Raw genomic sequence first — 15,109 nt, forward strand, 5'->3', positions numbered from 1 at the left:
TGGAGTAAGAACCATGAGGACACAGGGATGAGAAAGGCCTTTTAGTGGCAGAGGGAAGAGGGGCAAGGAAGCCCCTAACAATTGCTCATCCTGCTCTTCCAGGAGGGCTCTCAATTTCATGTAATGTCATCATTTTCCATGATTCATAAAGTGCCTAACTACAAAAGATCTAAGTTTAAGGTGTACCACTGTAACACTTTTTAAAAAATTTATGAATTGAGTGAAACGTGGCAAAATCCCCATCAGACCACATCCCCAAATTTTGTTTTTCAGGGAGCAAACATCATTTATGAGGCAAATCCAAGTTGGAGGGGCTGGAAAGGGAAAATGGACAGAAAACACCAAGGGCACCCCACAGAGAGGAGTAAATCAGATTTCCGTGAGCAGAACCCATGAGGGGTCAAAGGTCAAGCTAACGAGATGAGCAGACAGACAGCAGTTCAGACCAAAAGACAGGAGGGGTGAACCTGTTGGAGAAGGAAGGATCTAGCTCTTGCAGAGAGAAGTGAGAGCAGAAATGCAATGGGGAAATCTCCATCATGCTATTCCATTTTCTGCCATCAAAACTGTCAGTCAGGTGCCAGCTCAAAGGGCTGCTAGGAAGCTCTCCTGGGTCTCTAACAGAATAGCTCCACCTTATGCACTCCAACCACCTCTGCTCCTGTTCTGGAGAGCATCAGTCCTCCTTCTGTTACAGCGATGGCCGCCACTTCTCTATGCTGAGCTCCACAAAGGCTAGACCCACTTCTGGACTCATCTGTGTGTCTCCAAAGTCCTGAGCACTGGGCATGACACAGAGGAGGTGCTCAAGATGAGCTGAATGTTGAAAATGTGACATTTTTACTCTTGGATAGTGGCTGAAGGTCTTCTTTTTAAAGAGCAGCCTAGGCTGAAAAGGCCAAGGCACTGACCTGTCTGAATGGTGGCCCAGAGCCCAGGGGGCAGTCCTATCTTTCCACACGAGTTGCACTTCCCCCACCTTTCCAAGTCTTGGCACAGCCTCATTTAATCTTCACATGCCTGGGTGGGGGAGGACTGAAATCCTCCCCAACAAGGCATGGATGTGAGATCTTCTTCCAGAGGACGAGGATCCAGGGTGTGGTTTATTTTGTCATTTTGGTTTTTTCACCTCACTCATGCTCATCTGAAAACCTCTGGGGCCCTAAGAGGCTGCCCTATGCCACCTGGGCTTGAATGACACATTGTTCTCAGTCTGGAACAGCCCCTAATGTGTCCAGGCCTGTGGGTACAGGGAAAGGAAAGACAAAGCCACTTGCTGCTGCACACAGGCATTTTGTATCTCCCCAACTAGGTTCTCAAGGGCAGGAACTGCGCCCTACACTTCATTTGTTTCTCCCAAAGCACAGGACATACACCAAGTGCCTGGATTATCTAGTGGTCGAGTATGCTGGGGAGCCACACTGTTCTGACTGAGTGCAGGGAGACGACAGGGAGATGAAGTGAGCAAAAGGACCCAGGGGCGGCTGGAGCCCCTAAATGTAGGCTTCCAGAGACAGAGCCCGAAAGGAGCTGCATTCTCAGGGCTGAGGATGCAGTGGCTGCCCCTCAAAGCCTCCCCTGTCCCCACTCTGCCCCACCTGGGGAGTGCCCAGAGGGTTTGTTTATATTCACCAGTAAGTGGGCCAGCCACTTTCCCCAGCCTCACCACCCTCACCCTCCTCCCTTGAATAACTGAATTTCCTTCACACCCTGAGCAGGCCCGACATACCCGACCTACCTGCTACCCACTCTACCCACTCGTCACTCACAGCCTCCTGCATTTCCTGTCTCCAACCCAGTCAAAGGAAACCCCCAAATGTACTGTTATTGTTTACCAACCCAACTGCCTGCTCACCCCAAGGCACAGAGACCCGCCGTGAAGCTCAGGGCATGGACCAGGCCTAGGCCACTGACTCGACTCCAAGCCTGAGGCTCCCTGTGCTCCCACTGCTGAGCAGCTCACTGAGGGGTGGGACCCTCCTGGTGATAAAGGCCACCTGGCAGCTGGCATTTTAGGAAGCATTTAAATCCACCATCTAGGCTGGGCACAGTGGCTCATGCCTGTAAGCCCAGCACTTTTTGGGAGGCTGAGGTGGCCGGATCACTGGAGATCAGGAGTTCGAGACCAGCCTGGCCAACATGGTAAAACCTCATCTCTTCTAAAAATACAAAAGTTAGCTGGGCATGGTGGTATGTGCCTGTAATTCCAGCTACTCAGGAGGCCGAGGCAGGGGAATTGCTTGAACCTGGGAGGCGGAGGTTGCAGTGAGCCAAGATCACACAACTGCACTCCAGCATGGATGATGGAGTAAGACTCTGTCTCAGATAAATAAATCAATCCACCATCTCACTGAATCCTTAAAACAGCCACAGGCCTAGGACTATCACCCTCATTCTATAGCAAAGAAAACTAGACCTTCCTCAGTGGAGTGGAATCCAGCCTCATATCTCCTCTCCTCCCCGCCCCCTCTGCACTCCCTTACCAAGACGATGTCCATGGGCTTTCTTAAAGAAGCTCTAAACTTGGAAACAGGAGATCCAGGTCAGAATCCCTGACTAGCTGTGTGATGCTGGGCGAGTCCCTTTACTCCTCTGAGCTGGAGTTTCTTACAGGTAAGCTGGAGACGAGACTGACTACCTCAGAGGGTTCTGATAATGAAGAGATGAAGGGGAAGAGCCCAGCATCAGCACTTGGCAGGGGCCCGGGAGTGTCTCTATGCTCCTCTTTACATCTCACGCTACTTAAGGGTGTTCAAGAAGCACACCTGCTCCTGAACTCATGCAAGCCAGCATCTGCCCTTAGGGACAAAAGTTTCCATTGCCATCCCACCCAGGCATTTAGCAGAGGTGTTAAGCTCTCCCTAGAGACAGGGACTCGCAGGGCCATGCCAGCATGGAAGGTCAGGGACATGGGCATGGGGGTGAAAAGGTGTGGCAAGACCCCAATAACCATGCCAGACCCCTCCTGGCCCTTCGCCCCAGCCATTTTCCCTGAAAGCCAACCCCAGCCTGAATCCTTGCTGACCACAAAAGCATCCTCCTGAAATGGGCTGAGTCAGGGAAGGAAGCAAAACACAAGGGCCAACGTTGGGCATGAGGCCAAGAAGGCTGTGCAACGGGCCTCTGTGGCAGAATCCTGGCCCCCAGTGATGCTCATGTCTTGGTCCCCAGACTGTGGCTATGCTCCCTTACATGGCAAAGGGGACTTTGCAGATGGGATTACGGTTAAGGGCCCTGCAATGAGGAGATTATCCTGGATTATCTGGGTGGGCTCAATCTTATCACACCAGCTGGGTCAGAGAAGTGACCACAGAAGGATCAGAAAAATGCAAGGTTGCGGTTGAAGATGGAGAAACGGGGTCATGACCCAAGGAATGCAGGAAGGCCCTAGAATTGATAAAGGCAAGGGAACACCCTCCAAAGAGGAATGCAGCCCTGCTGAGACCTGGACTCCAGCCAGCCTAGTGAGACCCTATCACACTCCTGACCTACAGAACAGGAACATCATAAATTTGTGTTGTTTTAAGCCATAAAATTAATATGGCAGAAGCTTTGTTAACAGGAAACTAATACAGCTTCTAAAGATAGCAGAACTCTGACAACTTCCTCTCCTTCTCTCCCTGACTCCCTCCTAGCACCCCTTATTCCTCCTTCTCGGGTTATTGCTTCTAACACCTTCATAAGTGCAGACAAAATAAGTGGATTTCTCTGAAAGCAAACCCCCATGCTGGTTTGTTTTGAGCTGTGATTTTAGAGTGATGAGTAGTGTCTCAAGGCGAGAACCAACCTCAGCAACCCACTGTCATGAAGGGGAGGTCCAGGGCCTGCTGTTCCCAGGAGCTGAGGGTGGAGACATGGTCCTTCTGGCAGCAAAGGGGACAAGCAGGTCTCTCCTCCAGCGGGGAGAGGGATCTGAGTTCCAATCCCACCATGCAACTGTGGCACATCATCCCACCTTCTCAGCCACCTTCCTCACACATAAAACAGCAATCAGCAGCCACCCTGTACTGTCTCTTGCTGGCAGCTCTGAGGGTCACATAAGAAAATGCGGGTGACACAGTGAAGGATGTGCTATTTTCCCATCTGACCCGGAGGGACTGCAATGGGGCAGGTAGCCCAGTTTCTACTTTAGGCTCTGCTGCGGGTCAAGTCATCATGTGGCCCCAGCTCTGGGCTTCAGTCTTCTCATCTGTGCACTGAGAATGGGCTACAGGAACCATGAAGTCTCTTCTAGCTCCGAGGTAGAGCCTTTGGTTTCTGCCTGACCCCTATCACCGCCTCCTGGAGAGTGCCAGTACTACACTAACCTGCTCCCCTGGTATCTTTACCAGGATTTCAACCAAATTCACCAGCACGCCCCCCTTCCCTGGACCCTATACCAGCTGGCTTTTGCAGGCTAAAGGTGCCAGCACCTGGTGGTGGCTATGTAGGTCAAAGAATCATATGCCAAAAAGAGCTTGGCTCCTGATTCTGCATTTGGCAAAAGAAGATGGGCTTGAGCCCTTGCAGCCTCCCTGTCCTGCTTTAAGGATGCCCTACACACATCCTGCCCAGGTCCTCACCAATGAGGTGCTGGCTCCTGCTCGCCCAGGAGGCCCTCCGCTCCTCTCCCAGGACCCCCAACCCACACCCTCACCACCCAACAAAACCCCTCTGCACATAGAGGCGGTGGGGGGTAGGGCCTGAGCCCCAGGAAGAAAGAAAGAAAAACTCTCAACTATTAAATCTGTTTAGTAAAGACAATTTCGCTCATACAAAACAACAGTTTACAACAATCGAGTGCTGGACACACCATCTGAGACAAGGGAGGCGCTGCAGGCACCCAGCGCCTTCCCCCATACACAAAGACGACCCTGGGCGCCCCTCCACCACCTGCCCCTGAGGGAGAGGAAAGGTAAAGTATTCCTGCCACCTCTCCCTCCAAGGGAAGGGGGAGTGGGGGACCATGGCACAGACAGCCTACCCCAGCTGCTCCTCATCTGTGCTGGGGGAGGCCCCTCCCCTCACCGGCCCCGAAGCTGAGTTGTTTGGGGTGATGGCAAATGGCTGATGGGCAAGGGGGCAAAGTCAGGACATCTTTGGTGCAAAGACTCCCCGACCCACCAGGCCACACAATGGAAATCTGAGGGAAGACTTCAAAAGTGGCCCTGCCTTTGCCCACAAGGGGTAGCTGGCTGATGCCCCAGAACCCAGGACAAACACAGGAAATGCAAAAGCTCTGCCAACAGAAGCTGCCCAGGCTCACCTACATGAGCTGGGCGGTGGCCCATGGAGAAATGGCTAAAAATTTAAGGAAAATAAACAAAAATGGGTTAATAATGGCAAGAAGGGGAAGTAGAGAGGTCATTCAGTAGATGAGTGCCTCAGAGGACCTAGGACCAGCACTAAGTGGGGGGAGGGGGGCCCTGGGGGCTGGGGGTCCAGTCTTCCTGATCACTGTGCCAGTGCCCGGTCACTCCTCTCTGCCTCCCGGAACCCAGCTAATAGAGACAGGCCACAGAGGGCCTGTTTCAGAATCTGGGTGGGCTTCCCAGGCACTTTGGCAGGCTCAGTATGGGCAGGGCAGACCCAAGAAGGGAGAAGGTTCCTAAGCCCCAGCAGGGCCGTCTCCCTCTGCAGCCCTGCCTGCCCCTGGCCCCTCAAATGCACGATCCCAGGCACAGATCTGCGCACTCATACACACGTGTGCACACACACACACACACACATACACTCACTCCTATTTGTCTGGCACACTGGAGATGTCTGAGGGCTCCAAGAGAGGAAGTGCGTGGCATCCTCCTCCAAGGTGGCCTTGAGCTCCCAGAACGCCTGAGCCAGCGGGGACAACCCCAGGCTGCTGTGGAGAAACAGGGAGGGCAGATGGGACAACACAGGGACAATCCCTATGACAGTTTCCACAAATACCCTCTAACAAACCACAAGCCTTTGCAGTATCCAGAGAGGAAGGCGTCTGGTGGAGAGGAGTGGGGCAAGGACAACAAAAGAGGTTTCGTAAAAACTCTAAGTCAAATTACTGATAAAATTGCAAAATGAGCACAGGTTCAAGAGCACCTTGCTCACTTCTCTCCACAGCCTCCCAACCTCCCAGCCTCTCCCACTCTGGGGTGGCCAGAACCAAGGCAGAATTCAGTCACTGATGCAGTTCCAGGCTCCATGCAGCTGAGGAGGAGAGGAGGCAGATGTGGACAGTTCTGTGTCTCTTCGTTTAAAAAATATATTCCTGTAGAGAGTTATTGCTTGTCCTCCCGTGGGCAGGAGGGCACGGTGGCTCAGTGGGCCAGAGCCGCAGCCTCCAGGGCCCGAGCTTTCTTCCGCCTCTTCAGCAGCAGAGGGTTGGATGCATCTTCAATCTTTTTTATCTTGATCTGCTCGTAGTCAACGCGCATTGTGGCCAAGGCACTGGTCATCTCCTCCTGGGGGCACGGCAGCACCAGGAAGGGTACAGAGAGAGCCAGAAGACAGGTAGGAGAGACAGCAGAAGAGAGACGTGAGAGACAGAGACAACAAGGGCAGGGTGAGGGCGGCAGGGGTGGGAGCAGAGAGAGAAGACGGGCTGGTTAGTGGTCCATGCTGACAATGGCAGCCTCACCCCAGCGCTGGGCAGCAGAGAGCCTGGCTATGGCACTGCTGCTGTTCCCCGAGAGCCCCCCAGTGATCCCGCAGGATAGGAGGAAGAGACTTGGGCCAGGAGTCAGGAAACCTGGGTCTGGTCTGCCCCAACCAGTCACCAGCTGCGTGACCTTGAGCAGACTGCCCCCCGCCTCTGGGCCTCAGTTTCTCTTCTGCAAAATGAGAAGATGATACCAGATGGTCTTTAAGGTCCCATTAGAGACCCAGGGAATAAAAGGATTCTAAGAAACAGCACTGAGTTTGGACAGGAACACAGAATCCTCTGCTCACAACCTGGTCAGCCAAGTGGCCTGGTTGCTGTTCTTATCATGAAGACACCCCTGGGATGAGAGAGGCAGAATCAAGCTCTCCCCTACCTGCACCACGCCTCACACCTGGGCACTCCCCGCAAGCCACCCACCCCACCTGAAGCCCCTCTCACCCAGTGGTGCCCCTCACCTTGACATCCTCCCACCGCTCCTTGTCCTCCTTCAGGACCCGGCTGGTGTGCAGTGGGGTTTGAGGGACCTGTGTCGATTGCTGAGAAGAGAGAAAAGGGGTCCGAGTGAAAGCCTGGGGTAGGGTCCCGGCTAAGACTCTGTCCTGTGGAATAGTCCCGTGAGACCCAATGCTCCCCAGCCTGCCGAGCTTACCATGATCCAAGGGTGGTTCATAAACTCGGTGATGGTCATTCTCTGGGTGGGCTCTGTTTTCAGCAGATTCCGAATGAGCATCTTCACTGTGGGGTGGGACAGGGGGCAGTGACAGCTCAGGGGTCACTCTCCCTGGCCTGCTCCTTTCCCCAGTTTTCATGGGGAAACCAGGTTCAAAGAGGGGGTGCATGGAGGCAGGCTGCCGGAGCAACTGGCCCCAAGGACCATTACGGCTGTACCACTTGATAGGCCCTGCATAGCCCCACAGCCTCGGCCCTGCCTCCAGCCCTCCACACAGGCAAAATGAAGCAGGACGCACCCCGCAGGCGTGGGCATAGGTGCTAACCCACAGTTACACCATGCACATGAGATGGAGGCCCATACATGTGTCTGCGTGTACACACATACACACACACACACACGGGCTCTTCCCCTTGTCCTGAAAGCCTGGGTTCTTACCTTCCTCTGATACTTCTGACCATTCTGGGTTGGGAAATTCATACTGGCCCATTCGGATGCGAGTCTTCATGCCCGGAGAGATGGCAAGGCCATGGTTGGAGTAGAAGGGGGGATACCCACACAGCCTGCATCAACAGGAGGAAGGAAGTGGGAGACAGAACAGCTGTTACTTAGTGGCCCTCTACCAGGAACAGGAGGAGAAACAGCCTCTTCTCCTTGTAAAGGTCACAGAGAAATCAGGGCTTATTGACACAGGCACAATATACAAAGTCAAGCCTGGGGCCCGGGAATCCAGCACAGCAAGTATCTAAGGCGCACACTTTCCAGCCCATGAGCTGGTTTACACTCGCCACTTAGCTATCGGAACTGAGAGAAGGGGCACGCAGGGGACTCCCCTGTAGAAAGGGGAATGCTAACGTCTGCCTCTTCCTCTTGTCCTGGAGAAGTACAGGCCGCCCTGACTCCCTGCCCCACCCAGCCCCCTCCCCAGCACACTCACAGGATGTACATGATGACACCCAGGGACCACATGTCACAGGACTTGTCATACTTCTCTGGACCCAGCACTTCTGGAGCTGCAAATCAAAGGTCAACATGGGTGGGCCGGCCCTCAGAACCCTGTGATCCACTCAGTTTCTCTGTGAAAGATGCTCCCCATCCCAACCTTTCAGCCTATCATGAGGTGGCAGCAGTTGGGGCACAGAAGGAAGAGCCAAAGCCCAGCCCAGGGACTGGAACAGAACATCCTCCTCCACGAGGAACCTGGAACTAGGATCTTAAGATTCTAAAAATCCTGAACCGCATGAGACTTTCAGACCCATGCCGTCCATTTAATTTCACAGATGCTCTGAACACACTTTGAAAGCTTCTTCCATGCCAATCAGCTGTGGCTCCAGAACAAGACCTGAGTCCAGACTCCACGGAGAATCTGATGGAAACCATGGCTCTTCTCAGAAAGATCCCAGCAGATCCTTTCCTACAATTCCTCAACTGTAGCTTCGCTCTGACAAGCCCTACTTCTCAGCAGGTCCCAGCAGAACCAGCACCAGAAGGGGCCATACAGACACAATTCTCCTAGGATTTGCGGCCCCCCAGATAGCCAAGAGGAGGGGCTGAGAAAAGTTCTGGGAAAAGCCTAGGTCCCTGGGCCCCCTGTGGACTTACCCACATAGTATGGTGTATAACAAGGAGTGGTCAAAGAGTTGTGGCTGGTGGTTTCCTTGGCAAAGCCAAAGTCAGTGAGTTTCAGGATGGCGTTGGGCCTTTTGGAGGTGTATAAGAGATTCTCAGGCTACAGAAAGAGAGACAGAAAAATAGCAACCCTGCTGGACCTGGGAGGGGCTATCAGAAACGAAAAGGATCCTGGTTCCTCCCTTCCTCTACTCATCCAGCAACCATTTGCCTATCCCGGGCACTGCCCACCACGAGGAGTGGCAGCTCTCTATGGGCAGGTGCCTGCCTCTGCAGGGTTTCCAGAGTGCCTGGAGATAACAGACTGACACACAGAACCCGCAGTAAACACCACAGGAACAGAGAAACCAAGAGTGTGACTGGGGGTTTCTGCCTGAGGAGAACCACAGGGCTGAGTGGGGCCAGAGAATGCTTCACTACTGGGTTTAGGGGTTTGCCCATGGGCAGAGAGGGCAAGGCCCTACAAGGCAGAGAATGGCATGCTCAGGAACCAGGCAGCAAGGACGCAGCGTGGCCTGGCAACCATCTCTGGGGTGGCCACGGCCCCTTTGTTGCCCCCCACAGCACTTGGTCAGGGTTATGAACAGCTGGCACCTTGACATCCCGATGGGCAATGTTGATTGAGTGCAGATACTGGATGGCCTCACCGATGCTCTTCATGATTTCGGATGCTTCTGTAGAGGGGAGGGAAGAGTGAATGGGAAAGAAAGTCACAAAGACACATCATTAGGCTTGAAAACCCAGTGCACCGGGTCCCACCTCTGTGCAGCCTGAGGCTCCCCACAGCCACCACCCACCCCAGAAACAAAGCCACCAGGAGCTGCCCTGGTCAGCTGAGGCACCCCTTGCAGCATGCTGGAGGGGGCAGCAGCCTCAGCACCCTTCCCCAAGAGCAGGCACTGCAAAGGCCCCCTTCAGACCTCCACTGCCCTGCCTGCCTGCACGTGCTCCCACAACAGACCCTTTCTACCTCTTTCTGTGAATGCCTGGTCTCCTCGATCCTGGATTCGGCTAAAGAGTTCTCCACCATCCAAACTGAAACGAAGCCACAGTGAGATCCAGAGAACACAACAGCCTGCAGCCACTCTCCACTGCCCCCCAAAAAATCAAGTGTTTACATTCCAGGCTTCAGGCCCATCCCTGGGCTGTCCTCAGAGGGCAAGGTGCCTGAGTGAGGAGTGGGAACAGGCTGGGCCGGGACTAGAACAGTGGCTGCTTACCATTCCATGACAATCAGCAGGCACTTCCTCCCTGCGTACAGATTCTCGTACACATCCACGATCCGTACGATGTGCGGGCACTGGGAGGCCCTCCAGTGCAGCTCCACCTCCCTGCGGGCCTTGGGGCAGTCCTGAAGCATCTGCAGGCCAAACAGCTTCCTGAGTAACTGCGCTGTCACATGGGCCTGCTCTAAGCCCCTGGCCCGCATGCCCTGACATCGCCACTGACATACCACAAACCCCCCACTCCTGCTGCCCCCCCCCCCACCAGCCCCCTTGGCACATTTCCTAAGGCCTCTGCAGTTCCTTATCTGCTCTATATGAAATCTCACGATGACTCTCTTGGGGCCTTGACAGCTACACTGAGATCAGCCCTCAGGCCATTCGGTCCAGCTTAGACCTGTCTCCAGCTTAGGCCATGAAGTCTACTGTGGAAGGCAGGCAGCACTCAGGTACTGGGAAGCAGGGGGTGAAGGGGCTTCGGGGAGAAAGACAGACTGAGAAAAACCAATACAGTATTGGAAAGGGGGCTAGAGAGAAGAGAGACTCCAGAGTCCATAGGAAAAGGCCCCTCAGCAATTACTCAGACCCAGCACAACAAATCCAGAGCAATATTCTCTCTACCTCTGTAGTTGACTTCAACCAGGCAACAGATGGCCTTGGAAGTCAGCCGGATGCCAGTTTGAATCCAGTTATTACTAGATTTCCAAGCTTGAGCAAGTTACTTAACTCGTCGAACCTCACTGATGCCCCTTCTTCTCCCTGGACCAGTTGGCTAGGGGTATTAAAGGAGGCTGGCTTCTCACCAGCCTCAGGGGTTCAATCTTGACCTGTCTAAGCCAGTCTCATTAATTCCAGTCCCTTTGCTAGTGACTGGCTTGGGAACAAGCCTACAACTCAACTGGCCAAGAGCCTTGTAATAAATCTGCTGCCGGGTACGGTGGCTCGTGCCTGTAATCCCAGCACTTTGGGAGGCCGAGGCAAGCAGATCACGAGGTCAGGAGATCAAGACCATCCTGGCTAACATGGTGAAACCCCGTCCCTACTAACAATACAAAAAAAATTAGCCAGGCGTGGTGGCGGGTGCCTGTAGTCCCAGCTACTCAGGAGGCTGAGGCAGGAGAATGGCGTGAACCCTGAGAGGTGGAGCTTGCAGCGAGCCGAGATCACGCCACTGCACTCCACTGCACTCCAGCCTGGGCAACAGAGTGAGACTCCATCTCAAAAAAAAAAGAAATCTGCTAAGAGGCTTCTTAAAGGGAGCACAAGAAACCTACATCATCTCTCCTGCATATGGCACCTGGGACCATGACAGTCACATTATTACCAGTAAGGGGGGCCTAAGAGGATAAACCAATGCACTGAGGAAGGCAACCAGGAGAAATGGCAATCACCTGGATCCTCACTGCCATCACCAGGGATCCCTCAGTACTTCTTTTTGACAAGATAATAAACTCGTCTTACGGTTTAAGCTGCTTTTCATGAAATTGTCTATTGCTTGGAGCCAAAAGCATCCTGATCTACCCTTCCTTTGTAAAGTGGGGATGGATAATGGCTTCTGTTTCACAGACTTGTTGTGAGGATTAAATGAAATATTTCCACAAAGCACCTCACAGAGTATCTGACATGCGCTCACTAATAGCTGTCATTTTTATCACCAATTGTCTAAGTGCAAGCGCAGGTGCCAAAATAATTAAGACAAGGACACTCACAGATTTAGCATCTTCATGGGAAGTCAAGATGAGCCCTACACAGTCCACACTCCAACTGCTTTGGACATTCAGAGGGCTGGGGTGTCCAAGAGACATGCTGGGAAGGAAATGGACAGGCAGAGGGAAGGCATGCAGGCAGAGCGAAACGTGGCAAGCAGGTGCTGACTGACCGAGATGGAGTGGAGCTGGGGTGATACAGCAGGGAGGCCTAAGAACCTGCTGGAAAGTGTCTGAAGCTTGCAAATAAGATCAGATGGCCATGATGGAGCCAGCTTGCAGAGGGAAGGGAAGGGCAACCGAGTATTTCCAACAAGAATGCTGGCATACATGTATGCTATGGCCCATGATATGTTGGGTTTTTCCTAACTGTACATTTGCCATTTTACAGGATGGGGAAGCTGAGGCTCAGAGAAGTAGCATGCCCAAGGCTCAGTTTCTGAGAAAAGGCAGAGCCAAGGTTGGAATCCAGGCCTGGTAGACTCCAAAGACCAAGTCTTTCCACCACACCACCCAGCTTTTAGAGGAGGCTGGAAGCCAAGATTTCTCAGACTGACTTTGCAGAGGCAATTCCCCAAACAGGTGACTAGAAGTAATCAATGACTAGATAACTCGTTCTCTCCCATGGAGTAACAGGTGGCCGGAGCCAATAGTTGCAGGAGGCAAGGTTCCCAGGAGGTCACACTGCCACCTTGTGGCCATATGAGGACACCGCATGGGTCTTGAGTTCTGCCACTTTCAACTTCATTAGGGTTTGTTTGTTTCTGAGACAGGGTCTCGCTCTGTTGCCCAGGCTGGAGTGCAGTGGCACAATCTTGGCTCACTGTAACCTCCGCCTCCCGGGTTCAAACAATTCTCCCACGTCAGCCTCCTGAGTAGCTGGGATTACAGGTGTGAGCCACCACGTCTGGCTAATTTTTTGGTATTTTTAGTAGAGACCGGGTTTCGTCATGTTGGCCAGGCTGGTCTTGAACTCCTGGTCTCAAGTGATACCCCACCTTGGCCTCCCAATGTGCTGGGATTACAGGTGTGAGCCACCATGCCCAGCCTTCAACTTCATTCATTTGGATGTACCAGGAAAAAAGTTTACTTTTCCATGCTCTAAGGGGAGCAAGAGAAGGCACTGGCCAATTTCCTTTGTATATAATTCAATCCAGCAAGCATTTACTGAGCTCCTACTATGGGCCATGCATTGCACTGAATGTCAAAACCAAATAGAGCAGTCCTGATCTGGAAAAGCCTAGGCTAGTGGGGGGCAGAAGAAGATATGAGGGGAGACACAGAAAATCCTTAAAATCCAGTGAGATTACATGCTGTAAGAGTGCTAAATTCAAAGGGTTCAGGAGGAACAAGGTTTCCAGAGCAGCCAAGCAGAAAGAACCTCGATCGCCCCCTACAGGCACACAGGAACTGGAGCCCAGAGGAGAAGAATCAAAGTTGTCAGATTTACTCAGAAGCAATGCCTGGTTGTAGAGTTACAATCAGGGAAGACTTGGCCCGGTATGAAATGTGTCAATTTCTTCTTGCACAGCCTCACAGAGAGGTCTACCTTTCAGAGCCTGTGCCACATGCATTTAGGAGCAATGATACCTGCCTAGCCTCCCCCTCATAGAAACATTATGAGCATCTAATGAAATAATACCTCTAAAAGTGCTTTATTATCAGAAAGGCATTCATCACTGTCAACCAGTACCATTAATGCCACAGTACAGGGGGGTTCCTCCGTCACCACTGAGTTGAGCTTGGAGCATGCAGATGTAACCAGCACAAGTTATCACCAAGATTGTAGGCTGGGTTTCTGTCTTCAGCCCAGTGACGACCACCAGGACATCTGCCAACCAGAGCTGTGCTAAGTGAGGATGCACCAAGATCCAAATCTAAATGCATGCTCCTTAGCACCCCCTGAATTCCAAGCGCTCACTGCAACTTCCCCACTTTCTGCCCTAAACACATTAGGAGTGCATGGCACAAGGCAAAGGAGAGTTTGTGCAAGAAGGGCTAGGTTCACATCACACTTCCAGACTTGTACAAACTCTCTACCCATTAGAGGAGATGGATGTAGCACAGTGAACCTAGGCTTTGCAATCGCATGCATTTTGAATCCCAGTTCTGCACTTCCTAGCTTGTGTCACGCAAGCCCACCTATCTTTCTGGAAAGGGTTTCCTCATTTGTAAAATCAGATGCAACTTCGTGAAATAATATCCTTGAAGGTGCTTCAGAAACTCTATATAGGGTAGTTTTCACTTTGAAAAAATTTACCATTTTGCATATTTATGCCTTATCTGCCCAACCTAACTGAGTTTCTAATGGGCAAGATCTAATTTGATTTCTGTTTACTCCCTCCCCTCTTCCTTCCCTCACCTAGTGGTTAGGAACTTCTGAGCTAACACCCCCTCATTCTGTTGCTTCTTCTCCCTACTAAACTCTCTCCCCGAGTGACTGAGGGTGAGCTGTCCTTTCCATCCTGAAATAAATTGGAAAAGGTAGTATTTTAAATTTCTTAGAGAAACTTAGCAAGAATTTCCCATGAAGACTGGTCATTGCACATCCTGCATTTGTATTCCAGAACTTAAATTAAATTAAAAAAAAAAAAAAAAGACTGCTCATTGACATCCATCCAGGCACATGTTTATCAGAAATCCCTGACTGGATAGGAAAATCAACCCAAGCAATGAAAGCCCTTCAGATGGGCGAGGCAGGCTGGCTGATGTCCTGGGGGCACAGCCCTGAAGTGCCAAAGTGGCTCTGTGGACAAGTGTGGAGCGCAGAAGGCCTGGAGAGAGGAAACCAAGAATGTGCTAATCTGGAGTACAGGGCTAAGTAAAGAACAGCAGGGGAGGTGGCCTGCACTCCAAGCCAAAGAAGAGACAGCGAAGGAAAGCAGGACTCCTAGGGCACTGCCAGAGGCCACCAGCAGAGCGAGGCGGCAGGTCCACCCAGAAGCCAAGGCCCCTGCTCCTTGGGCATGGGCATGGCCATGGGCAGTGGAGGCCAACAGGCCCTGAACCACGCTCTGAGGACTGGAGACTAGGAGAAGGAAGGGTCTTCCCACTAAAAAGCCACAGATCATTAGTCAAGGAATGCCTGGAGGAATTGTGAAATATTTTAAGCCCAAACTAAGCCTCGGTCCAACATTGTGACTCACCTCAGCCCCACACAGTTTGTGCCTGAAATTCTCTTACACGTAGAAAAGGTTAATGATTGCGTGTGCTCAGCTGCAACACAACAGGCAAGGCCCCCTGCCAACTGTGGCAGGGGCAGGGG

The 15,109-nt window shown here is 52.4% G+C and overlaps 1 protein-coding gene across 1 annotated transcript in view; it reads right to left on the bottom strand.

Moving 5' to 3' along the window:
* Positions 1-4,715: 4,715 nt before the first annotated feature.
* The window catches only part of MAPKAPK2 (MAPK activated protein kinase 2), a 49,348-nt gene continuing 38,954 nt past the window's right edge, over positions 4,716-15,109 (bottom strand). The window contains exons 2-10 of the mRNA XM_031014283.3: positions 10,136-10,275; positions 9,886-9,950; positions 9,510-9,589; positions 8,889-9,015; positions 8,224-8,299; positions 7,725-7,849; positions 7,266-7,351; positions 7,072-7,152; positions 4,716-6,416 (exon numbers count right to left, since the gene is read on the bottom strand). Coding sequence (XP_030870143.1) covers positions 6,273-6,416; positions 7,072-7,152; positions 7,266-7,351; positions 7,725-7,849; positions 8,224-8,299; positions 8,889-9,015; positions 9,510-9,589; positions 9,886-9,950; positions 10,136-10,275 — 924 coding nt within the window. The 3' untranslated portion in view covers positions 4,716-6,272. The remainder of the gene's footprint in view (positions 6,417-7,071; positions 7,153-7,265; positions 7,352-7,724; positions 7,850-8,223; positions 8,300-8,888; positions 9,016-9,509; positions 9,590-9,885; positions 9,951-10,135; positions 10,276-15,109) is intronic.

The sequence above is a fragment of the Gorilla gorilla genome, chromosome 1 (assembly GCF_029281585.2).
Source record: "Gorilla gorilla gorilla isolate KB3781 chromosome 1, NHGRI_mGorGor1-v2.1_pri, whole genome shotgun sequence".
Taxonomy (NCBI): Eukaryota; Metazoa; Chordata; class Mammalia; order Primates; family Hominidae; genus Gorilla; species Gorilla gorilla.